This window comes from Haemaphysalis longicornis, unplaced genomic scaffold (assembly GCF_048455015.1).
Source record: "Haemaphysalis longicornis isolate Haplotype H1 unplaced genomic scaffold, Haemaphysalis longicornis Haplotype H1 scaffold_8, whole genome shotgun sequence".
Taxonomy (NCBI): domain Eukaryota; kingdom Metazoa; phylum Arthropoda; class Arachnida; order Ixodida; family Ixodidae; genus Haemaphysalis; species Haemaphysalis longicornis.
Window position 1 is genome coordinate 46,800,678 of NW_027526445.1, and position 26,364 is coordinate 46,827,041.

At 49.4% G+C, this 26,364-nt stretch overlaps 2 protein-coding genes across 5 annotated transcripts in view; both read right to left on the reverse strand.

Annotated features, from left to right (window-relative positions):
- Positions 1-984, reverse strand: part of Actn (alpha actinin) — a 125,230-nt gene extending 124,246 nt beyond the window's left edge. For both annotated transcript variants that reach the window (XM_077681801.1, XM_077681802.1), the window contains exon 1: positions 560-984. In XM_077681801.1, the coding sequence (XP_077537927.1) occupies positions 560-661 (102 nt within the window). In that variant the 5' untranslated portion in view covers positions 662-984. The remainder of the gene's footprint in view (positions 1-559) is intronic.
- Positions 985-1,743: 759 nt separating this feature from the next.
- On the reverse strand, positions 1,744-24,360 carry LOC144150023 (protein max-like). Of its 3 annotated transcripts, none has more exons than XM_077681804.1 (5): positions 24,214-24,360; positions 19,509-19,607; positions 14,295-14,418; positions 5,912-6,004; positions 1,744-4,981 (listed from the first exon to the last, which is right to left on the reverse strand). In XM_077681804.1, the coding sequence occupies exons 1-5, from the start codon at positions 24,250-24,252 to the stop codon at positions 4,776-4,778; spliced, it is 561 nt and encodes a 186-aa protein (XP_077537930.1). In that variant the 5' UTR covers positions 24,253-24,360; the 3' UTR covers positions 1,744-4,775. The 3 variants fall into 3 exon arrangements, with proteins under 3 accessions (XP_077537930.1, XP_077537929.1, XP_077537932.1); XM_077681803.1 differs by having other exon boundaries at positions 19,509-19,616; positions 24,214-24,350; XM_077681806.1 differs by lacking the exon at positions 5,912-6,004 and having other exon boundaries at positions 19,509-19,616; positions 24,214-24,358.
- Positions 24,361-26,364: the final 2,004 nt, after the last annotated feature.

Sequence of the window (26,364 nt, forward strand, 5' to 3'; positions counted from 1 at the left end):
GTAGACAGCACAGCAATCACGCTCAAGGTGCGCCAAGCGATGCGAATTGCTTTTTTGGCCTTTCGGGAAATTTGACGCCACGCGGAGTGGCGACAACGTTGCCAACTACAGCAGGCGGCCGATGCGAGCAGACGATTCGCCGCGATCCGCTTTTCGTACCGTCGTTGCTGTTTCTGGAGCGTGCACTGCAAAAGCGGGCGCAGGAAACGGAGTTCGTCCGCCAGCAGCAGCAGCAGCTCGGGCGAGGCAACGCGATCCGTTAGGCCTGCGCGCCGCTGAGAGGGACACATTTGGCTGCGCTGCCGGCGGCGGCGGCGAGGGGCTTGTAATCGCTCGCCCCTGCCGGGCGCCCGTTGACGTGTTTTGACGGCGGCTCGGGAGGCCCACGCTCCTCGCAAAAAGAAACGGAGAGGAAGGCCGAGTGCGTGCCTAAGCTTCAACAATGCTACGCGCAGAGGACAATCTCTGCGATAGCAGACGCTGGGAACGCCGGCACTCCGTGACGCGGCAGCGGAAAGACGGTTTTGGTGCGGGAGGTTGGCGAACCAAGAAAGCTCACCTTGCGCTGCTGTTTTTCCCAAGCCGGATCGAGTAGTCCCTCGCGCTCCCACTCTTCTTCCTGTTCCATGTAGCCGTCGGAGTACGGACCTACGTCTCCCATCTTCAAGCACTCAGTCGCGCGGCAAGCTCGCTACAAAAACACAGCGAGAATCCCGCACACTCGAAGGGGTCGGTGTCGTGTTCTCGTGTAACGTTTAGCCAGCGGTTCGCCGGAACTTGATCGTAGTCACCACGGCGGCGTTCGTCGTCGGTTACTCTTCGAATCGCGCACGGTTTTTCTTTCCGTCCGGGGATCAAACAGGCGCTCTGCTCGGTGCCCGGGCTCCCACGGCGGTCCTGCACGATGGATAACCTTCCGAAGCAAACCGCGGCCACCGGCGCGAGTATATTTAGTGCTTTTCGCGAAAAAGCATCTCTCCGGAGCGGACCAGCCAATGGGAACGGACAATGCCGCCATCACGTGTTGACGCCCGTGGCGCCATCCACCGCGCCGTTTCCGCAACCTAAAGCGGCTCTTGTCACGTGACTAGGGTCACCATAATAGGAGTCGCAGAGCACCCTCAACCGTGACTCACCCGAGACGCGCTCCCTTCCGAGTAACTTTTGGACCCGTTTTGACGTAGACGACGGAGGCGTGGGTTTGCGTTTCCTCTTCACCGCTCGTGGCGACTTTCGTGCCTCTAGTCTGTCATACTGTTTTGCGGTGAAGATATCAAATAACTATTTCCTGCTCGCTTTTACCCTATCGGCCGAGCGACGCGTGAACCTCCCGAGCTCGAACGGCACTTCTGCACCAAGTAGGACACGCAGATTGCCAGCACCAGGGAACAGAACCCAATCATCCTTTTTGAAAAAGAAATGCCGAAGAACTGCTGTCAGACACATTTAAGCCCATAGTAACATTAGCAACAACATTCCAAACAACCCACATGAGCAATGTGCTTTTTCACAAAGTCTTCCTTCCCTCTGGGCTGTCAGAAAAATCTCTCAACTTCGTGTCCTTGCATCCCTCCTGGTTCAATTGAACCAATCGCCCTACCAAGTGCAATAATTTTCATGGGTCTATTCAAGCAAGCAACTTTAGGAGTCCAGGTCACTTTCAACACACACTGCAATTGCAGCTTACCTTTGGTGTACACACAGAGCAGACCGGGAACTGGTGCCGACCACATGAAAGCAAGCTTAGTATTTACAGAACACGATTTATTGGCTCAAGGAAATGGCCATGCACAGTTACACATGGTGTTTTGCATGTAATGATCCACGAAACTACCAAAAGAAACGATGTCGTAACATCTAATCGGAGGCATCGAGCAGAGATGCCAATCGTGCAGTCTGCTTGTGCGCACAGAGGAAGGCAGTGGCACGGACAGGGCAATGAACGAGTTTAAAACCATGAACCCACTACAAGACGCCAAACAAAGGCAGCAAAGATCGTCCCTTAGATCATCAGAATTACAATGGCATGGCGGCATGAAAATGTACATTTAGTGACGACCTCCGTCGTCTTCCCCCCATATTGCTTGAGAGGACAACAGCCTCCTTGACAGTCTTTGCATTGACAAAGGTTGGAGCACACTTGGTCTTACAAGTGTAGGAAGCAATAAATAATAACAAAAACGCGGTTCAGTGCACAAAGTGGCCAACACACACCTACAATAGTGTGAACTTAGTCTTTGGTGGCAAGCGCTGAATTGCGCCTGCCATACGGCACTCAAGCACAAGTCTCACTCTGCTTCTGCTTCGACGGCGCTCACAGTCAACCGGACGCGACGTGAGCAATGCTTCTGCACAGGTCGGCAACACTCAAACACACTTGGGGAGGCCCGAAGCACTTTTGACACAACCGTTTCAGAAACAAAAGGAAGGAGTGCAGCCTACAAGCACAACAGCTTCCCGTCGTCGAAATGAAAGAATCTACGAAAAGTATCAGAATTACTACGGACCTCTGATGGTCCGCCACCTGGCAGAAGGTCGCGCCAGGAATAAATAGAAGTAAAAACGAAAATTTAACAACAATATTCTTAACCAAGCAAGGCTGCTGCCTTTGTGTAATTGCGCTCGCCTGAATCCAAGTTAAGATGCCGAACGGCACTCAAAATGCCATTCAAATCTACGGAACTAATGCGAAATACTCCACAGACAGTGCATGCCAGAACGGACCATAAGGCTGCATTCACACACACACGCAGGAGGAATAGCCTACCCCGATAAATCAGTGCTGCAAGTCTTTGTGCTTCAAGCAATGCCGAAAGCACCAACTCAAAAACATCGCCCATAACCTCTTTGGGCACGTACACACACAAAATAAGTGGACAGAACAGCGCAAGAACAGACAGCAAAAGGTGTTCTTCCTAATTGGGTACACTTACACCCACGCTGACACTTCGGAGGTGACGAAACACGCAAGGATGGCAGCGCAACGAAACACAAGAGAGAGCATCAACAACCTTCTCAAGGTTGTTTTCTGGTTCCAAGTAGCCCCGAAGCAATGTCTGCTACAGAGATACAAGCAAACTCCAAGCCAAAGCCACAGGCCCAACAGCAACTCAATCCAGGACAAGCACAAAGACAAACAGCTTCCAACATTTCTTCCCTTAGGTGTGCCAAGCCTGACTCAGTTACCACCCCTTCTTTAACAACAGACCGCCGTCCATTGACCAATTCAGAACCGGGCAGACAATCCCGCAGGCACGCTGATCCATCGAGCCAAGCCTGAATAGTGCAGTTTGCCCCCGACAGCAGCCTCATCCAAAAGCGACAAACACGGGGACACAACCATCCCAATGTCAGAGCTCAGCCTAGCAGTTAAGTGAGCCCAACTCCATCCTGTGGGCCACCTCCGTTTAACCCAGAAACATCACAGCGGGACAGGCGATGCTTCCGAAGGGCTGCGCGCCAACAGTGGCCGAGTGAAAAAAAGCCGGGATCCATCCGCGATGGCGGCAACAAACGGTCGACGCTCGCCGAGAGGCTCCCTCGGTGCAAGCGCCCCGTGCAGTCGCCTACAGGTACAAGTACGAAAAGCCACACAACATGGGCATGACGGGAAGGACGAACGAGTGACGAGCGAAGGGTATAAATTACGTTAAAAAAACGGCAACCCCCCCTCCGTTTGACGGCCGCCCACGTCCGTAATGTGCGTCTCTGCTTCCCTGCGTGGGAAACAGGTGAAAAATTGGAATTAAAATTTAACCCTTCGTGGCCAAGAACAAACAAGGTACGGAGAAAATTTTAATGTCTCGCTGCTTGAAAATATTCCCAACCATAGGTAAGTACGAAAATCGGATCGAAATTATATTGTTCGCTGAAATATGGGTAGACCTCACGTTTGCGACACTGCCGCTTGAACACTTGGAAGTCCACATTTAAGCAGCAAACCCAAGAAGAAAATTTTAAAAACAAAGAGCTATTTAACCAAGAGGGAGCTGCATGGTTTACACCAATCAGGGCCAGAATGGTATTCCTTTATTGCACCCCTCACGAATGTAACGGACACGTTATGAACCAAATACCACGGATTCTAAATATAAAAACACTGTGAAATGTGAACATACTGCCTAACATAATCACAGTACAATATGGAAACCCAGCACAAAAATTGAGGAATAAAAGAAGCTCACAGATGTAGCAGATCAGATCCTCGCTGTATTGTGCAAAAAAGATAGCTTGCCCACACAAAAAAATAATAAAAATAGAAAAAGCACTAAAATGACATCCTTTCCATAACGTCACCAAACATTGTAAAATAAGAAAGACATTCACTGAAATGCTGAATGCTTCGAATCTGCCACAAACTTCAAAATAAACCAGCAAGCCGAAACCCTCCGGCATTAACATAATGGCACCGGTAATGGTTATTACCCTAGCTAAGGCAGCCACTTTTCCGAAACGGGCGATGTAGTTGCAATTCCAACCAAATACATCACCCCTAAATACCTCGTTGTACTTGCAACTAAACCAAGAATACCAAACTTTAAACGGCCTCACGTAAGGCACAGGCCGTTAGAAGAAACGGATAGCGTGGAGCATCCCAAATAGTCCCCATGTCGCAACATTCGTGATCACCGGCCACAAAGGGTTACGGAAGAGCCCAACAAGGGCACCGGGTGGGGGGGTCAAACGGGAGGGGAAGTCGCATCAATTGCATCCAGGCCGTCCTTCCAGGCTTCCGCCGCTCGTCGGAGGCGGACTAAAAAGCGGCGGCGCTCGTCCTAAAGGTCCATGGGTGTCGACCCGGGGCTGGACTTGATCTTCTTGCGCGACCCCCTGGAGGAGTTGTCCGTGTCCTCCGAGCTCTCGGAGCCAGAGCCCCCGTCAAAGGCCGAGATGGAGTCCCCCTTGATGTTCATAGTGTCCAGCACGGAACCGGTCGAGTAGCCTCCGCCACTGGCAACCTTGGTCTTCTCCAACGCTCGGACTGCAGTGCGGGGAAGGGGGGGGACAAAAAACAACACGTCTTTTTGAGAAACGATTGCATTTCACCAGTGTTCCGACACCACAGCAGCATGCCGTGCAACAATGAGGCCAAAAAAGCGTAAAATGCGGGGTTGCCAAATTTCATGCAGCCACTACCCTCCTTTCCAACTACCCTGCAGGGGCAGCTTGCTGAATGCTTGTAATCCATTTCACCGCAACAACTTGTTCCGCTGCCTCAAGCAATTACCGAACAAATAATTTCCCTTTCCTGTTTGAGGAGCATTGGGCGGCCCAGCAGGATACGCCACTCTGCAGCCAAGGAAAAATTTAATTTCGTGGCGTACCGCGAAGTTCTGCGAGAGCACTCCTCGCCCAATATTCAATTTACTAAAAGATCCCAAAGATCACGCACTCCCGAAAATCGTGCCAGCTTCGACGCTTTCGAAAGCCCGTGGAGCTCCCTCTGCGAAAATGCCCTGCAGCCGATGTCTCATTTTCGAAGAAAAGGGACACAACCGGTCCCGTTCTTTTTACTTGATATCTCTGCAGTGTTAGTGGGCGGTGCGGCCACTTTTTTGTAGTTTTTCGCAGCTGACCTGAAAGTGCCCATCCCATATTTTTCACTTGGCATCTCTCGGTGGGCGCTCTTTTGGAACTTTACAGCAGCTTCGCAACCCAGAGTCAGTTATGCAAGTTGCGCTGCGGCCTCCAACGCAACGCGACAGAACCTCTACACAGGACAAGAAGCAAGCATCTGAACCCGGATATATTGATTTCTCCTGCTCTATTGACAAGCTCAGCGCCCAGACAAAGCACGGTCCTCTTCCGACATGCCAACCAAATCAATGCATTTCCCCGCGTGTGCTAACCCGGCCTGTGCCGCAGTGGCGGTGGTGCCGAGTGGCATGCCCTGGGAGGGAACTGCACGCACCTGGCTTGCGCTTCTGCCGTTGCCTAGGCGACAACGCAGAGAAAGGCCGATGAGGGGCAAGGCCATCGGTACCACCGGCCGCAAGACACTTGGCTGCGGTGGCACAACAGAGGGGGCATGCACACACGGGGGCAATATGTTACCTCGCGAACAGGCCTGGGCCCACCAGGGAGCCATGCGGCACCGTTACAGCGTCTCCCTTCACAAGTCTATTTGCCACAGTTTGCCGAGACCTACCACCTCGGACCGGCAAGGACCAAGTCCTAGCTAGTCTTTTCAGACAATAAACGTTTATTTCTCTCTCTCTAAGCACTCACCCCGGGCCCACATCCTGTAAAACGGCAGCAGTCATCCTGAAGCGATGCTATAACACATTTTTTGTCATTATCAGTGTGTAAAACGATTTCCGAAATTTCGGAGTCGTGCGAGCAGTGAGAGTTCAAAGAAAACTTAGCTCGGCTCCCATTGGGAGCGAAGCAAGCCCTAGTGGCACACACACAGCTACAATCACCACCACCTTGTCCTTGCTCAATTACCTACCCCCCTCCCCATATCATTTCAATCTCACTCTCAAACTGCCACTTGGAAGTACATAAACGGCACCATTTCAGTTGCTGCCCTTGAAATTCTCCTTCAGAATCCCCCTCCCCGCCCCGTGATGCTGCTGCGGACTTTGGCCCACACCAACATAGGTTGTAGTGAGACAGCACACCAACACGCTTGCGCTTGGATATCCCAGGCTCCCGGCATCCCCGAAATGTCCCACTTACAAGGACTCAACACTGCCTCCTCCCCACTTACTCCGCTGGCAGCGCGCATGTGGTGGCTCCTACAAACACACACTCTCCTCGTGCACCCACACCAATTCGCCTCCCCTCACTGCCCCTCATGTGGAGCACTGGACACACTCTTCCACTCCCCCTGTGAGTGTCCACCCGACCCCTTCCCCCCTCTCACTGGGAGCAGGCTCTGGGGAGCTCCGACCTGGCAGCCCAAGAAACTGCCCCGGACATCGTGGGGGCCCTCTGGCCCTGCCCTGAACCCAATGCAAAATAAAGTGCCACTGCTACCACCACGAGCCTCTGGGCGTTCGTTTCACTCTCAACAGGAAGCTGTGCTTTCCGTTGTCTCTCGGCTCTTGCATGCTTACAGGAATCACGGGCAGTGAAACGTGCGCTGCTCGCACCGACACCGGGTCCCTTCAAAATGACACTGCCGCATTACTGAATTCAACCCCAAGACGCCGTGTTTACCACGCGATAAGCTCTGCTCGCAAAGCCCAATAACGAGATCTGAGCACTTTTTTCCCCCGCTCTCAGCGCCCTTACTGGGCCATAACTAGCACCTTCGCAGGCCACTGAATGTCCATGTTGGAACGGACACTCATCCCAGTCATTTGCCCTCACACCTCAAGCCTTGTACCAACAAAGTCCACCACTTGCCGTCACGGTATTCTCGTATAATCTGGCATTCCCTCTCTGGGCTTCTTTTCGTTCCCATCCCTCACGTTGCCCGCACATTGCTAGTCCTTCCCAGTCAACACAAGCCAGTTTCTAGCGTTCAGTGTGACCCGCTAGGGGAATGAGTAGAAGGCCCTTTACATAATTAAAGGCTTTAGGCCTAGAAGCTTAGGGCACGCAAGGGAAACATGCACCAAGGTGTGCGTGGCAGGGATGAGCTTAAGTGCAGCTCAAAAGCTCCCCCACCCCGCCCCACTCTCCCTCAAACTGTCTATCTCGCCAGAAGTTTCTGTCGGGGTGCTTTGAAGGCCCTGCATTTCTGGTCCACACGGGAGTGCCAGAAACCATCCCCACTGAAACATTTATTTCCACACCGAGATAAGCCACTCCTCATTTAGAAATGCTAGCATGTGCTCTTCAGTCTGTTGCATCCTCCACATGAACTGCCTCCTCGTGGCTTCGGCTCCCACGGAGTCCGAGATAACTGCACTCTTCACGATCTATGTCCAAGAGCTGTTTGATCGTCTTTCGTTTCTCTATACCTACAGATAACCGAACTGCTACCGTCCCTTTTGGTGCAACCGCCGTTTCACAAGGCCAATCAGCGCTCCCGCAGCAGCAAAAAGGGCTGCTGCTCCGGCTCAGCTGCTGGCAATTAATTGCTTATTGGGCGCCCCGCCAGCCTTAAAGATTGTTAAGCCTTTCACTGTCCCTGACGTACCGGTACATTCTCCATTGCGCGTTCAAAATTAATTCGCGCTATAGCGCAAAGCTGGTGTGCCTGGATTGTTCACACCATCTGTAGACTCTTTCTAGTGGCTCGTATTTTCACTCGCTAGCTCTCCACAGCGGTATATTGAAGAGTTTGGAGGGGCCGCACCCACCCTTCCATGCCTGGGGGAAGAAGGTGAGGGAGGGGAGGGGTGGGAGAAGCTCAGAGTAAAATATGCTTTGAGATGAGGGGTTGAGGGCAATGGATCAACGAAGGTGGGCAGCTAAGCATTATAGGTACCTATTCTTGAAAAGCGTGGACACGCAGTGGTTAAGAAAGACTAGAAGGCTAACGATGAAATACGGAAAGAACAGTGGGGAATCCAAAACAGCCAAGGTAACCAAAAAAGAGGCAAGGCAGATTGAAACGAATAAATGGAGGGGAAAAATGGAAGCTAAAACGTCGTTAGAGATGTACAGGACTCAGAAATTAAACATCAGAAAGGAAAATTTCTATGATAATTCCCAGGGCAGTGCTTTGCTTTTTGAGGCTAGAGCAGGTTGCCTGCGAACTAAGAGTTTTGTGGGGAAGTATTCACAAAATGAGGGGGTATGTGTGGTCTGCAGAAAAGAAACAGAAACTATGTGGCACATAGTGTTAGAATGTGAGGGTATCCATCCAATCTACATGAAGGGAATATTGGGCTTCCAGAAGCCCTAGGATTTAAGGGTATCAGAGAGGAAGTTAACTTCAAGGCTGTCGAGGGGACGAAAAGAAGATTAGAATGCTGGTGGACGAAAAGCAGAGAGGGGAATATTGCCTAGGACGGGTACCACCTGTAACAGGAAAAAAAAAGTATTTCGGGCCTAATAAGCTTTAGTGCCTGCCCTAAGCAGCGCTAGTATTAAACCAAGAGTGTAAAACATGGTTGTATTAGTCCTTTTTGGTAAGATGACATGTCATCACCCCGCTTCAAAGAGGAAACCAATAGCAATCATCATCATCATCATCACCGGGGGGCTGCTCCGCGCGCTGTACTCTGTCATGATGAGTGACCATGCGGCATGCGTGCGATTACGGGTGCAAGGGTTGTTGCACCATCCGCACCGGGTTTCTAGGTTCTCCCCCCCCTGTTCTTGCGTCTGCTACGGCGCGCCAGTTTAGCCCAGCGCCGTTACCTCTCCAATCGACCGAAACATGACTCAATTGCGGTTTTCGCTCGCTCGCCACGCCCTCACTTACCGCTGTCAGCAGCAAACGAGGCGGTTGTATCAATGCTGCATCCCCCTTTTGTTTCTATCTGCCATCATTATTTTGTCACGTGCCATTTCTGTGCGTTCTGCGGGCTGGTGGAAGAGCTCCCTCCATGTGCGCGGTTACTTTCGGATAGCTGACCGTGCGGGGCCTTAGACTGCGCAGAGGAGCGATGGGCATTCCAACTCCAATACGAATACGATAAGAGCTCGGATTTGCATTCTGAGAATTTCTCATCTGGGGAAGTGGTGCGAGTTCCACAGCATCAGATTCTAATGTTGAAACAGTGGGGTCGTCGTCCCGGAAGCACACATGGACAAACTGGAAATATCTGGAAAAAAAGGCCATTTCTCACCCACGCTCTTCTCTTTTCAACGCGTTACGTTCCGGACGCTATCACTGTCAAATAAATCACACCGCTCCATCCCTGATATTCCGGCAACCAATCCGACACTGGGGGTGAATCACGGCTAGAAACGCCCGACAAAGAAAGGGTTAAGTGTGTTCTTGCTCAGCATATTGCAGAGAGGGCGTGCAAGTGAGCAGGACATTCCCTGTATTCCAGTGTTGTTCACAAACGCTGTGGCACGCTGCCAAAGGCACGGTGCAGTCCAGCTCCGGGGTACTGTGCTTCGCAACAGAGGCACAATGCCTACCACTCAAGGTAATCTTCCGTAGTGAATGGAAAAACCCTGTAGGCTAAAACCCCACAAGCGACACGTAGCCAGTCCACGAGGCCTGCTGCAATGGAGGGCTGCGAATTACATGCACAACATACAACGTAATTCTTTCGTTAAAAAAACAGCCGCAGCAGCCAGCTAATGCCTGCACCAACCAAGCTGCCCATTCAGCCTGCACCAACGAAGTGGTGCACCGGTTTCTTTTGCAGACCTAGCTATACAACGCATGCTGCCTCTTAGCGATGCAAATTTCTTTCCTGCGGGCCGGCCTTACGCTGGCTGGAACCTCAAGTGTGAAGCAGTGGGGACATTTTGCCAAATGCACCGCACCGTATCGTGTTATCGCCTTCAAGATAGCCAGACACTTGTGTAAAATTAGCACTGCGTCTGAAGAGCACTAAATGTTTTTTTACCGCTGCAGTGATAAGGACTTTGTGTCAGAACACAAACAAGCATGCTTGGATGCATATTTTAGAGATACCGACTGACTCTCAAGTGGAGTGGCACAGCCGTCAGGGACGTTTGCTTGGTGGGTCCGCAAAAATCCAGAACTCGTACAGCGTTGCTGTATATATTGAACCATAGTTTAGGAAGGTAGCAACATTTCGTATATCTTATAATTCCTAAAGTAATTTTTAGGCTCAGTAAAATCGCCTATTTGTGTTTTGTATATACTCATTTTGTGCACTCTTTTTGTTCGTTGACCAATGAACTCTCAATAATTACACCTCTCACAAAACTGCTGTTACGCATTTGAAAGAGCAATCTATAAGGTACAATTTCATGCATAGCAATGCTAAATGTGTCCAGTAGCTCAAAAGAAAAAAAAAAAAAGTTTCTCGGAGAGCTCAAAATCGGCCATTTTTCCGAGGTTGCGAAAGAGTTAAAATTTTCTTTTTTTCCCGCAAGCCGTGAAAGAATGGAATTCTCAAAACGCAACTGCATAAGAATTTTTAGTGTTTCCCTCGCTGAGTGTATTGTTGTTGGTCTGCGAACCTGTTCTTATAAGCCGAATTCTTTTTATTTGCCACTTCAGTGTCTGAACCTGTTCTTTTTACTTGTTTCAAGCCCATTTGCATGGGCCTGTGAAGGTGTGCACTATAAAAATATATGAAATGAAAAATTAAATGATCCCCACGTTCTTGCGTACCTACATCATGCATGTACTAGATTCGAGGGTTTAACGCTGAGTCACATCCTAACAATCACGCTTGCCGGTTACAAATCAGCACTACCACCAGTTGCACACGTGACGCGCTGGATGATTTCAGCAGTGGAGCCACATTCACCATTTCGAATTCTGGCACTTTTAGCCTTTTTTGCTTGCAATGAGACTGGGTTTCTCCTAAAATATCTTGTGCAACAAACACACTGTACATCCCCAAACTACTGCTCTTTCCTGAACCCCTGTCCTTCCCCAATGACCTCTGACCTTAAAGGTGGTGGCACACAAAATGAGATTAGACACTGCACGCCCCCCTCTGGGACCCCGCCCGAAAACATACCACCCCTTCAAACTGAAACATGCCACTGCGTTGTCCACTGGGTGTCCGCATTGCACCAGTAAACAAAAACCCTGACCCCAAGACTACATCTTTGTTTTCTTGCCCACCCAAGACCTCACCCCCAACAGGATTATTAGTGCTTTTTGATGTCGCAACAAGCAGCCATTAAGGATGCCATGGATTTTACGTTAAGCGCTTCACACTTCCCTTTGCACGACACCTCTTCCAGGTTGTGCCTCAGCATGCACTTTGCACCTGACACTTCCTGGACAACTGGTGTCCACAACGCTAACTATTTGCCCACCACTAAGCAGGGTTCCGGAGAATTTTTGCCCAAAAACGTTGCATCCCTGCGAGCATTTCGTCACACAGCACTACTGTGTAAGCTCTGATAAGTGACGACACACAACTTGCTCCTTTTACATGCACCCCTGAGCAAGGCCCAACGTTAAACGATTATACAAAATTCCAGTTGTAACGTCATGGTCCGAGGTATCAACACCAGAAGTGTGAAACAACTCCGTGGTACAGGCTGCGCGGCAAAAGAACGTGTTTGCCTCCTAAAGACAATTCCTGACAACCGCAACAGCACAACCACCCAAAATCAATATATCCAGGTTGAGCGCACAGGTAGCTTGGCATCTCTTGCCACATGCACTGCAGGGCATGAAACCAGGAGAGAAAAATGCTTTGATATCCGACCTGTACCAATTAAACACTGCGGGCGAAACCTCCTTGAAATGCACAAAGTAGCACCGAGTCTGGCCATGCAAGGGGAAGCAACTGCAGACACTTTTTTACTGGGCAGTGTGATGTGCTTTAAAAAGGCGGTTAGCTTTCATACTAACTAATACTAACTAAACACAGAAAGCCACAGCCACGGCTACACTCCTGTGCTACCCAAAGTCAAGTCCCATACACCTCCTCCTCCTCCTCCTCCTTTTCCTTTTCCTCCCCCCCCCCTCCCCAAAAAAAAACTGTTCAACTGTCCCCACTTAAATGAACAAGTTATTGGCGAGGAACCTACCTGCTTACACTAACTTTTGAAAGGACATCAAAGTGAACCTGTCAAACATTCTCGTGTGACTAAACTAAAGAGTGAAGTACTTTTACTTCCCTAGAGACAAAAAACACCAGGCATTCTTTTGCGGCTGCCGTCTCACCAGTCACCGTGGCAACGTTAACGCTGGTTTGCAACACCATTTGATGGCAGCCTCAATCTTTTGATCATCAAAAATTATAGGCCAATATTCATTATTTTATTTTTTTATTTTTTGGTGCACTGTTTGTGAAGGTTTCAAATTGGCTGGAAATTTGCCAAATTTTTTCATGCAGACTCGTCAGGTGTGACTTCAAGGCCGACGTCGGCGAAATTGGCAAGTTCCAGGAAACGGGCACTTTTGAACATACTTTTCTCAGCCAAAAAAGATGCCCCGTAATTTAACCAAGACATTTAGAATCTATCTTTGGCACAGCTTGAAGATTCACACCCAGTAGTAGTAAGCAGTATTAGTAGCAGTACTGGCAACCACTTGACAACAGAAGCTACGCAACAGTACGTCAGGGGGACACTGGTCTTGAGGCCATTTTTGTTATTTGTTAGCCTATGTACTTGAGATTGTCACATTCAGAGCATTTGGCTACCCCAAGCACAAATATACTGTCAGTTTTCACTAAGGTCAGTCACTAACCCCACGAAACGATCCCTTCAGCTGTTCACCTCCATCAGGAAAGCAGCTGCCAGCTGGAAATCGAACTCACGTCCTCGAGCTCAGCAGCACAAAACCTTAGCCCCTGAGCCCCGGGGCAGGTCAATATGCTAAGAAGTACATTTCGGGTGTGCCTTTGTCCGCATGCTGTTGACAAGAGACGGGGGTCTGCGGTCCCGGCGCTGCTGAGCTAAAATTACTTAAATTACCCAACAATGTCTTCTTCTCTTTCATACGGGCAGGTTTAATTAAGAGCTTTAGCATGCAAAGTAAGCATACTGTTTGGTACAAAATGTGAAATGCATAGTCAAATGCTGTCGAGCTGTCGGTGTAGCGGAATTTAGTTCCCACTCAAACTCTTATTCTTTGAGCGGCACCTGTGTCCGGAAGACTACGTAAAGTACACATAGGTGGCACTGGCTAGTGCCCAAAGCTAAGCAGGAATCCCACATAGAGATCTATCAGCTGCAAAAAGAGAGTGCAGGGAAATTTACAGGGAATTCTTGAGAAACCTGCGGGGAGGAGGGGATGCTAAAAATGGGGAACTTCTGTACCTAGAAATGGGAACTTCTCTCCCCGGTAAAGAACATCACTGCTCAAGACCAATGTCCTCCCCACTAAACACCTCCAGAGCCAGGCACATGCAAAGGTTAGCTACCACTGCAGTTGAAACACCACCATACTTCAGTGAATCACAGCTATAGTTCATTCCACAAGCTACGTGCAGCACTGCGAAGGCTACATTGCTGTCAACAGTGCGCCCACTGAGGGCGCCTAACTCAGCGTGAAGGGGGCCTTGATAGGACATTTCCTTCTCCCCTCTCGGCAGGTTGAACAGCAAGGCCCCGGCGCCTTTTGTAGCTTCCTTCACGGTGAGTTAGGGGCCCTCAGTGGGCGGACTGTTGACAACAATGCAGCCTCCTCCACAGTGCTGCACCTAGCTTGTGGAATGAACTACAGGTCAAGGCCTTCAAACTTGCCAGGCGGCAGTCTACACGGCCCCGCCGCCATTGCACAGAGGAAGGGTTGGATTGGAGAGGGGTGCAGCAGGGGTGTTATGTACTTTGTTCCTCGAGGAGTTTGTTCTGCCGCTTGAGGTCCTCGATGTCCTGTAGGTGGGCCGTGTTCTTGCGCCGCATGGACTGGATGTAGTCGGCCGCCTTCTTCAGGATCTGCGCCCGAGAGGCCTGCACGACGACAAGGGGGCACAAGTACGCGTTGTACATGGGTCGCATTGTCGGCACAGTAATTGTATGCAGTGTTTTTGACTTGACCCAGGATGTTTCCTTCGGCACTCATTTGCTGGGGCAGGGTTCTTCAATGTAGGCCAGTTGCAGATTTCCACTAGGGTTGACACTTGCCCGGTTTTGGCCCGGCCTGACCGGTTTTTTTAAACAGTGGGCCGGTTGCCGGTCCATACTTAAAACCGGCCGTTATTGGGTGGTTTTTTGGCCCTCGTGTCGTGATTATGTTCGTTTTCGCGTATTATAAGCGTCAATTCAACAACTAAGACGATAAATATGCGTCGACAAGCTGCGCAAAGACACGCGAGCAGAGAAAATACGCGGGCGACGGCACTGCCTGAGATGGAGGGGGACCTAGGAGGAACAAAACAAAGAAGTGTTGCCACCGCTGTCAGCAATTGTGGTTACTTTTCAGTGAAGCACATGCGGAGCAATAACCAAGCTCCCAATCACTTTCAGTACAAACGTTATGTTTATTTCTCTCTAAGAAAACGCTACAATAAGTGGCACTGCATGTCAAAAACATGGTGTCTTTTTTCAACCTTAAACCTTCTATATACCACGCCACCCTCCCCCCCTCCCCTGAAGAGCCTTTTTTTTTTTTTTTTTTCACAGGGAAAGGTGACAACCCTAATTTCCACTTGTGCAAGCTCTCTCACTACAATATGGCCAGACGGAGTGTCCCCTCCCTTGCTGAATGCGCGCCAGATTAACAACAGCTCCTGCGCTGTTGCTTCACCTTATTTTCTCCACCAACGTCCAAACTCCTGCCACCCCACCATGATCACCCGGCCAGCGTGATCCCACGTAGCACTCCCAAAAGATGCTCCTGAAATTCTATTATTGTGGGTTCGACTCCTGATTGGGGGCGGTGTGACTATTTTTTGCATCTCCCACGGCTTTGTTATTTTGCCAAAATAAAAGAAAGAATCATCCTCCTCAGCCTTCTTTTCTTGAATTTCACACAGCTGGTTTTGTTAGAAACGGAAATTATAGTCTTGCCAGCGGTCGCGGCACGCACAAAATTATGCATACAACTGCCCGACCCTCAACAAATCTCTGTGGTAACTTCGTAATTACCCGTTTTAAGCTTCACGTTCACTAAAAAAAGAAAAACTGCTGTGCTGTACTCGAAGGAATGGGCATTCCTACACCTTTGTTCACTGAGCAAGTGATGCTTTGTTGCAAGGGAGCTGCATTCGGGGATGTGAAATCCCAAACTTCCTTTCTAACACCTACAAGGTCTTTACACTAGACTAGTACAGACAGAAACAGTCAGTATGCAGACCACAAGTCGACAGATGCGGTTCAAGAGAAACCGGAAATCGCGCTACTAGCATTTTCGTTTGGCCAGATTTGCTTGACCACGAGTTCCATGCTTGCTCCACACTATGAACTTCTGGTTTGTATTTTGTCAAAACCACACAACTTGATGCCCACTGGAACACCCGTTAAAAAAGCAAGCAATCCAAGTCAACATTCCTCAGTGTTGAGTTGTTACAAGTGCCACACAGATACAGAACCGTGCCCTAAAGTTCTGTTCGTTTTCACCGCAAAATCCTCGTTGACTTCGTGAAAAAATTTTTCACACGTTAATGAATTGTTCATTGACTTACTGCCAGAAGGTAAGTGCACATTCATAAGAAATTGTCAATCGTTTTTAACGACATCAGACAATTCAACAAGATCACTTAGTGACACACTATAAATGGCAGAATTCGGCAAACACAGCTTCACAGGTTAGCTAGTTACTTCATAAACAGTGACATGGCTTGGGCCATTTCACAATGAATGATTAACGGCGCCCGAAAATGCAGCCATTTTTTTTATATTCTAATTCTTCGCTCGAACAGGATAACCCATGCACAAATAAAATCCGCCAATCAAGAATGCACAGAAGACCGTAAGTACTGCTATTTATTCTTTGCAAAACTCAGTTATATCTCCCAAAAAAGTATGCTTTCCCTCAGCTGCCTTTCAACCCGCAACCTTTACACAGTACCAATTGAGCTAATGGCCACATGTACATCCTTCCGCTGCAAGGAAACAGCAAACTACCACCCGTTCTTACTGCCGTCTTCTCCGAGCAGTGGGACATACCGTTCACTAGCCGTCTCCTGGACAATCAAACATTCTTGGTAATTTCGGGCTACAACGGCGCGGCTTCCTGGAATAAGGATCCACTCCTGCATCTATAGTTCATATCACAATCTAGCTGCAGCACTGTGGAGGCTACATTGTTATCAATAGTGCGCCCACTGAGGGCGCCTAATCCGCCGTGAAGGGGGTCCTGAAAGGACACTCCCTTCTCCCCTCTCAGCAAGTGGCACCGCACGGCCCCGGCGCCTTTTGTCGCTTCCTTCGCGGTGAGTTAGGCGCCCTGAGGGGGACAACAATGTAGCCTCCACAGTGCTGCAGCTAGCTTGTGATATGAACTATAAAAGCTCTGTCCTCTCTCTACACTCATCGCGTGTGCCTGTAAGCGTGAAAGTGCAACCCACACACTCTAAACCGGGGGTGTTTGTTGAGAGGCCTAAAATCTAGCCCATGCTGGTGCGTCGCATCCAGTATTGCCTCAATGCCAAACGCATCAGCCCAGAGTGAACCATTTCCTGCTGCTCTTCCCCAACTGCTATCCTTCCCAGTGTTTCAGTCATGCGAATGTCAGGGGGTGGAACGGGCTGCATGGGTTTGGGAGCAGCCCTGGGAGCAGACAAAAATTGCCTTTTGCAGCACACTTGTAGCAGCCAGAAGGGCCTTTCTGAGCATGTTTGGAGCAGCACGAAAGCCTCCATGGCAGGGGGCTGGCGCAGGCTGCTCTGGCCCTGCCAATTAAGTTTAATCTATTTATATACATTAGGCGTTCTACCGTGCACCAGAACCTACTCTGAAACAGGAACGCAGTTCTTGTACTATATCTGGAAATTTACAATATGCAGAATTATCTACCTTCGTCCCCAGCACGTGCGGCACGTTATCACCGTTCAAAGGGCAAACCTCACGCACAGAGTTAAAGGGGATCAAACAGGCCTCATTCCGTGCCTGGCAGACCGACGGCAGCATTAAGTGAACTCACGGCGGCATTCCGTAAAACAAGTCGTTTGCACGCATTTTTCTACCAAACAGCGGCTTTAGTGCGTGCGATGCTGAACATAGTTTTGTCTTCGCCCGTCACAGGGTTGTGAGAGTCGAACTTATGGCGTAAACTATGTAACGAGAGCGTGTTAGAAGGCATAACAATTGTGAGAGTCGAACTTATGGCATAAACTATGTAACGAGAGCGTGTTAATTGCTAGACCATCCCCCAATAAGCAAAGCTAACCTCAAAGACCACAGGCAAAAATGAGCAAATACCTCGCAACAAAGGCGACCCGAATTAACAAGCGAGGACAAAGCGTCCAAGACCCTGTCTGTTCAATACATGCCGATACGCTCGCCAAAAATAGGCGTTTAAGGAAGTTCACCTCCAATAAGCTACAACCTTTCATGCTAATATTATTCAGTTTTCCATAAGTTTGCGATATGACAAAAAAGCGCTTTACTGACTTTGGTCATTTTCCAATAACTGTGGCACAGCGGCCGGCACTGGTTAACAAAACCGTGCAGATGCGACACAAATAAAACCAAACCGAAGGCGGAGAAGGCGTGCAGCGCGTGCGGTTCAACAGCTAATTTAAAGCTGTCATCCATAGCCACTCATACCCGTGATGAAACCGAAACCATAACCGCATTGAAAAACAAAAAGCACGATTTTGGGAACGGGGTATCATGGTCGCATCTTGTGGCTCAATTTCGGCTCTGCGGCACAGGGCAGCGCTCATAAAAGAGTTTGGCGCAATAGGCACGGTTCGGCACAGGTAAACAAGTGCGGCGCTCAATGGCACAGCTGTTTCACTCCTGCATGAACAGCTACTCTAAGAAAGAGTGGTGAAAAGCGGCCATGTAGGCACAATGTGCTGCACTGCAGCACAGAGTTTCTTATCGCTGGCCAAAGCGCCGCTACTCCAGCAATCTCGGGCATCGGTTGCCTTGGCAACCAGACACAAGCCGGCCTTGAATTCCAAACGGCCGGTTTAGCGCGGTTACCCTCGCGGCCCCACCTTACGGCACGTGGCCAAAACAGGCGACCCCACCCCACCCACTGTGAAGTCGGCAATGCGTTTGGCACTAGAAAAACACAGATTCCCCAAGGTGTACAACTGGCCCCAATATCGGCCAGGCTTGGAGCCACGACTGCTCGAACTGAGACTCACTCGAAAAATGGAGAAGTAATAAAATTACGACAAGGCAACCTAAGCACTCCTTACCATGCAGTGATCACAAAAGCACGAGTGCCTGACTGCAGAATGTGCATGTGTCCCTTCATTATTAGAATCCTTTTAACCTACCGAGTGTACTTTTGAGCACTGTGAACTGGCACGTACCCCCGTTCGCATCGTCAAGCGAAGAAGACATTTGGTGGGGACATACTTCACTACTGCCCCAACTGCTAACGCTGTAGTTAGCATGCCCGTGTGATGTCGCGCCACAAGGCTCGCCGCACCCTGCACATTTCATCCAACAACCGTGCACAGGCCCCTCAATGTTGCCAAGCCTACAAAACTCGCTCGTGCGTGCGTGGATACGGGCATGATTTCTGGCGAAGTACACATGCCCGGAGGGAAAAGACACCGGCAAGGAACATCGCTCCAGGAGCCCTTCGAGAGCAAGGCAATAATACCAAGCTTTCCAACAGTTGGTCATGCTTGGGCAATTTTTTGTACCGTCTGCTGGCTACATTTTGTGAGCCATGGACACCGAATTTCTAACATGCTAAACTACTACTTTCATATTAAAAAGCAAATGGTGGGGAATGCAACAAAGGGCACACAAGTGGGCTGTCCTCTCTTTCAAAGCAGGGTTTAAACATGTCCTACAAGACACTGGTGACATTCCAGGCCGCGGCCCGTGAACTGAATCGGGTGCGAAACCTGGCGACCTCCCAGGGAGTGGCATCAGCCACTCCCCTTTCTGCCCGTTCCCTTCCCCCTTACCTTCTCTCCCTGCAGCGAGGGCACGGCGTCCCTGAGGCTGGTGAAGCTGAACTTGATGTGGTCCCGCCGCCTCCGCTCCAGGGCGTTGTGGTGCGCCCGCTTATCCGCCTGCAAAGGCGCACAATGAGGAACCACGGCACAGGGGGCGCACTAAATCCACCCCCGCCAAGGGGAGGGGCAGTACGCCACAACGGGGCAGCATGCTCTGGCAGACGAGACAATGTCGCCCACACTTCTCAGTCGAAAACAAGACTTCCGATTTGGCAATAAAACTTCCATTACGTTATGCTTGTACCTGCAGTCGGAAATTTTGTTCCCAAGAAAGAAACGGTCGTCAGCACTGAGCAATCGGAACTCTTGGCGGCCATCTTCATAGGAAAAGGTTCCACGTCACTGGCCTTCTCTGTCACCAGCTCACAATGTGACTAAGGAACTCCAACGCTTCCTGCGTGCAATGAGCTTAAATGCAAGACTTATAGACTGAAAGTGACAATCACTGAACTTAACATTTGGTGCTGTAGCGCTTGGCCTATTTGCCTGCACTAACTTTTCCCCTTTCTCTTTCTGGTCCCCTTTCCCTCTCCCACGTGCGGGATGGCAAACTAGGCTCTAGCCAGGTTGACTTTCCTGCCTTCTTTCCTTCATTCCCAACTGTAGGCGCAATTGGAAACTACGAATAATTGAACACAACAGGGTAGAATTAAACTAATCGAAAAAGCCATTAGGACCCAATCATTATTTACAACTTGGCACCACTGCACAACACTGACTAAGAATGCGAAAGCATTTCTTGGCCAGGTTGGAAAAGCACACAAAAGCTGTGTACAAAAAGCTCGTAACCTCTCCCACCAGAATGGATGCCGGCGCCAACGCCTGCCACACCAGCACTTGGCACATGCGTAATTCCCACTGCCTGCAACGTGCTCCACAGCACATGAATCAGAAATAAATCACATGACCCCCCATGCGAACCTGCAGTCTAATATGCTCAGTGTTGTCATGAACAAAAGACTGGCCAACGAAATTACCCCCCCCCCAAAAAAAAAAACTTTCGTGTCTTGCCTCATAAAAATATGCTTAGGATCCTCTGCAACTTGTTATTTTTACATCGTGTTCCATGCGAACCTGCAGTCTGATATGCTCGGTGTTGTCATGAACAAAAGACTGGCCAACGAAATTACCCCCCCCCCTTCCCCCCCACCCCCCCCCAAAAAAAAACTTTCGTGTCTTGCCTCATAAAAATATGCTTAGGATCCTTTGCAACTTGTTATTTTTACATCGTGTTCCCATTCTTTACGCTTCAGACATTCTCCAAAGTTTCAAATGAGAACTTCTACATCATTTGTGTTTATCTTTCTGAATGTGCCTTGTTTCACTAACATTATGTTGCCCTCTTTTTGTTGCTGTCGTTAAAGGAGTACTGACACGAAATTTCAAAGCTGAGATAACTATGTAAAACGCTTCCATTTTATCAGGAGATATCTCCCAGCAAGTTTCAACAGCAACCGTTCAGCGAAACATATTTAAAATCCATTTTAATCTTGGCCCGCACAAGAAAGGCCAGAGCGGGTCGACGTGACATCATCTGCTACGTGCCCCAAACTGTCGACATTGGGGCTCCCGTGACGAAGCCGACGCGCTGGCTGTGGTTGGCGCGCGCTGCTCGGGCGTGTGTACACGTCATGGTCTTGGGACTGACTTCATACTGCCCGGGCCTGTGGGGACGGCGAAGACCTCGGCCGGTCTGGGCGCGCGCGCTTCCAGAGAGGCAGCGATACGGCAAGAATGGTGACGCCATGTGATACATGCTGTCATGGCGGCCGCTCGGCGTTTTTTTGTCGAAACCGAAACTGGCACGAATAAACGATGCCGTAAATGAATGTTTATGCTGCGCTCGACCGTCTAATCTGTCATTCTATGATTAGTTGGCTGGTAGGCACGCATAGCAGCGAAAAAAACGTAACATAAAAATTTCGTGTCAGTACTCCTTTAAGGGCACGCTGTTCTTTCTGAATTTTCAATTTTTCTCAGAGATTTCGCGGCAGGTAAAAGTCACCTGCTTTATACGCATGTTTCCCAAATTGACTGACGTTACCTCATTTTTTCTACGTTTCCTCGGCTCGTGCTTTTCATCAACGCTGCCTGCCCAACTCTCCAATGTGAAGGATTCCCAGACGTGCAGGAGGGAGCATTTTTTTTATTTTCAAGCCGTGCCAAAACCACCCAGAGATACTTGGATGCCCAACAAACAAAGGCATATTTTATTGCAACACTGCCAGGCCTGCACGTCCATTTCCCTGCCCCTTCCGATGGACTAAATGAAAAAGGACGATCTTCATAAATAAGCAGTTTTGACAAGAGAGCGGTTGCTTTGCTGCATAAATAAAATAAACGGCTTGCACCTCCACGTCTCACCTATTGCTGCTCCAAGCCACCTCAGGTTTGGCTGCACAAGTGTAGAAGACAGCACTACGACTCCTTTAAGCACTTTATATTAGGAATGCGTGTATGTGCCTAAACACCACATCCAATCTAAAATTCATTGGAAAGTGTTTCGACATGACCTTTTCCTGTGATATACCAGAGCTCTGCCAACACAAACTTATCACTAACTTTTCCCACCATATCACTTTTTAGCCTTTGGCAACTTGATTCCTTGGTTTCCTCAACACAGCCACTCAATTCGCACACATTCCTAATCTATGGTGCACAAATGGTATGCCTCGGCACAACTATTTTACGCTCCAGTGGGAAAGCTATTTCACTGGAAGCAGATTAAAAAAATACAAAAGACCCATTGATCGCCCCAGTCCTTTCGTTAACCGTTCTATTTTCCGGACCTACACCCGTGCTTCAATAACAGACTAGCCGGTTGTTCTTCCAACACTTCGCAATGCTTTGCTTGCCCTGGCAGTGATTCCAGAACTTGACTACATGGGGAAATGTGGGACCCACCGCTAACTCAACATTTCTGAAAATAACGTAACCATCACCTAGCCACTTTGGGCAAGCTGCCCACAGCGCAACAACGAGTGGCTGATTAAGCCGGCAACAGGCCGAAACGTGCCTCAATCGAGGACACAGCCAGGCGAATGGATGTAGTTTGGCACTAGATTCTGAAAACTGTGGTTATGCAGGCACTTAGGGAACGGGGAATTTCCAATGCCATGGATTCGTAAACGTCGTACGCTGCCCAAATACCGTCGCCGTGATAGCTCTAGCGAAAAATTTTTTATCGCCAGTGAGCAATGTAAACGTGTAAGAGGGGGGGGGGGGGGGGGGGGGTGACGCGTCCTGTCTGCGCAAACATAACAGCCGAAATGCAAATGCAACGACGCAAAGTGCAGCAATGTTTTTCAAGACCGAAAAAAAAGGTCGCGCATGCATTAAAACCAAAACACCCGTCGGCATCACCGTTGAACCCGGCCCTTCAGGTTTGCAGACGACAGAGCGGAACATGCAGCCCGTGTTCAATTCGTGAAAAAAAAAAAAAAAAAAATCTTTGCATTTTTGCAGCCACGTACGTTTACGACAAACAGAAAAAATGTTGAGCAACGCACGGAGCAACATTCGGGAGCAAGTTGCAGGCGGCGAACTTCATCCACGTCGTCGACGTTACGGTTCGGAGGACATGTGAAATACAAGTTTCGATCGGCTAGGGCACCAAACCTACAAAGCGTTTCTTACCGCTGCGTCAAGTGGCAAATGGAATAGAGGCGACGTCGACGCACGACCTGGCGATTGCGGCAACTACAAAGGTTGAGCAAAATAAAATTCCAATCCAAAATAACGTCGTACGTCTCAAAAGCAAAACAAACCTCAAGCAGAGATTTAAAAAAAATCCAATGTGGGATAACGGCGGCGCGTGAAGTCAATTTAAAAAAATGACAAAAATTTAGAAATGGTGGTGGAAAAGGGGAAAAAAAGCAAAACTAGGAGAGGAGGTATCGCCAGCTGAGAGCCACGCAGCAGGATAGGCCATGGAGGCCAACGATCGTCTGTCAAACGCGCTCGGCCACGCGCGCTACTACGCGTCCAACTGATCAGATAAAGTATTTCACGTTAACGACGCACGCCGCGCGGAATAAACAACGCGGCGCTGCAGATAAGCAGCCGAGCGGAACTGGGAAGTCAGTTCTGGCATGAAAGCATGCTCAGGGACGCTGGGACGGCTGGCCGCATCGGCGGCAGCGTGATTTTTCAGTCACGTGAGCACCCACAGCGAGCGTGGCTCTCAGCGCCTCGAGCGCGGCGCCCGTGGCTGCCGGCTGCACATGCGAGCGGACGAATAGCGGTCACACGTTCCGTAACTACGACTCCGTGCATCTGTCCCAGACTTTCCCGCTTCCACTTGCAAAACGCAGAACACGGTGCCAGTACGGTCGAACCGACGGAACGCTAGGCCTAGCGGCCCAGAAAAAAAAAAAAAAAAAAAAAAGAACGAGAACAGGAAAACTAAAATGCGAGATGAACCATCAACGTTACGACTCGGTAAAGAAGGAACGTAGAAAAGGCTCGAGCAACAGAATGACGAGTTCTCGGCAGACGCTTCGGAACAATGGAATAATAGGACACAACTTGGGCAGCGTACGCGCATTCCCCAACCGCCAATCGCGTCAACGTAGAGGCGGCGTGACCTGCCGAGGTGTCGGGCGTGCGCTGCGCGAGCAGCGACCGAAGAAGAGTCGCGGGGTGCCATACTCACGTCACTCTCAATGTCCACGTCGCGTTCTTCATCGCTCATTATTCCAGGCGACGGTGTGCCGGCTGCAAAGGCTGCAAGCGGCGCCCGAATCGGCTCTCTTCCGATGCGACAGCCACCACAGAACCGACCCAACCGAAGGCGGCGAGGAATATGGCCGACACTAGCGCCACGCTGGCCACGCGGTCCGCTACCCACGTGCGTGCCGTGACGTCACGGCTGCCTTGTAAACACAAGCGCTAGCATCGGCGCCGCAACCGTGCTGGCCTGGCGTTGCTGGAGCGGCTGGAGTGTTCACCGGCAGCTGGTAGGCGCGAATGGCGCGACGAGGGGCCCCTCGAACGCTGGCGGGGGCCGACGCGACCCGACGGGTAGACTCGACGAACCGCCGCCGCCGTCATGTGGAGAGAGTCCGCGTTGTACTCCGCTGCCTGCAATGGCGTGCCGTAGTTGTGCGCAAACGAAAGCAGACGGCGACGCCGTATTTCTCTTGCACAGGCGCGCTGGAATGCGAACGATGTTCACCCGACAGAAACAATAAAATGTTTCGGGGAATTAGGTGTGCTTGATTGGGGGTAGATGTAAAGCATCCACAGAAGTAGCACCCTTCTTTTCCGCACAGGAGTCTAGCAGACGACGCACTTAGAAGGCGCTCTTCGTTGTACAAAGCGCTGGCAAGAAACGTCGAAGCATAATTACAGAAGCCTTTGTTGAAAATGCGACAGAAAGTTTGGTACAAATTGGATGTTTTAGGGGACATTAGATTTATTTAGTCTGTTTGACACCAACTCTTCCCCCAATCTTCTCGGGAATTCATAGGCGTGCAAACAGTAAATAATCACTGTACTTACTGCATCAATTTAAATGAAATTTGCTGCTTTAGTACAGCTTTCAGTTACGCATACTTCATTGTTTTAAAATGAATATCGGAAAAGCTTACAGTTTTAAAAACCCTCTAGCGTCGCATCTCATGGACCACAACCTCCGTGTCAAATGTTAAATATTGCAAAAACACTCGAGCGGAAATTTTCATATTGCGTAAGCATTTTTTCCTTGGGTTCATCTCCCCACAATGTTTGCCTTGAAGGGCCTGGGACCAAGTGCTTTTTATTAATGGGCATTTTATTAAATAAATGACGTTCTAATATCAAAGGTCCTACGGACTTTATAGAACGCTGCCTATGGCTTATGTACACCTATGACCCAGATAACGCAAAACGTCCCGAGGACGTCCTCAAATGGTCCATACATCCTGAATCCTATTCTGGGCTTCCAGGGGACATTCACAGGATTAGACATTGTAAATGATCCCTCAATGGTCCATCCTAGAGCTTATTTTGGATCACAATGGATTGCGAATGATCCCCAAATGATCCGTTGTATTCTTTTGGATCACAATCCATACGGCCGTCTGACGCTGCTGTTACCGTGGAGGCTATTACAGTAATAAATTATGCTAATTTATTACCAGTGAGGTACAAAACATCCCCCGCTTGTGGAAAATGTTCAGTTCACCTGTGTAAACAGGTACAAAATGTCTCCAAAGTTGGAGGTCTCTTCATCTTTTTTATTAGTTGGCGGTCTTTTCTTACACCCTTTTTAGGCCCTTTTTCTTAGTTTCGAACACCCTAATTTGTAGCTTGACACCTTCTTGGGAAAAAAAGGTGTTGATTTAATTAACACCCTTTTTGAAGGGTGTTGAGGAGGCGGGAAAAATTTGTTTGAATTTAATAAAATTCTACAAGTTATGGAACACAAAAACTACCTCGTGATCAAAAAGTTTTTGCAAATTCGCGTGTTAATTTTTATATGCTCATAGTAGAACCCGTAGTACCAAAATTAGCGCTAAAATGTGTTTTTTTGCGACAAGTCCACCGACTTGATCGGTGGGCTTTCCTACTGGATATAAAAGCAAGAACAGCACATGTATTACTAAATAAGTGTGCACTCCCTGTTCCGCTTGCATCCCCTTGGTTTTCTTGCTCAATTCATTTGTGTTCCAAGTGTAACTTGTGCGTATTGCCTGTTTGTGTTTATTGCTGCGCGCTCCGCCGATTCACATTGCCACGCGTAGCTGCTACCTGGCCACAACCTTATTTTAGGGCGTTAAGCAACCTTACACCCTTTTTTAGGGTGTTCACACGAACACCCTTT

What these genes read in the sequence shown, in the direction of transcription:
- LOC144150023 (XM_077681803.1), bottom strand. Translation starts at nt 24,252, where the DNA reads ATGAGCGATGAAGAACGCGACGTGGACATTGAGAGTGAC. An exon ending in ACGTGGACATTGAGAGTGAC is followed by an intron (nt 19,617 to 24,213) that starts GTGAGTATGGCA and finishes GCGCCTTTGCAG; the next exon opens with GCGGATAAGCGGGCGCACCA. An exon ending in CCTCGCTGCAGGGAGAGAAG is followed by an intron (nt 14,419 to 19,508) that starts GTAAGGGGGAAG and finishes GTCGTCGTGCAG; the next exon opens with GCCTCTCGGGCGCAGATCCT.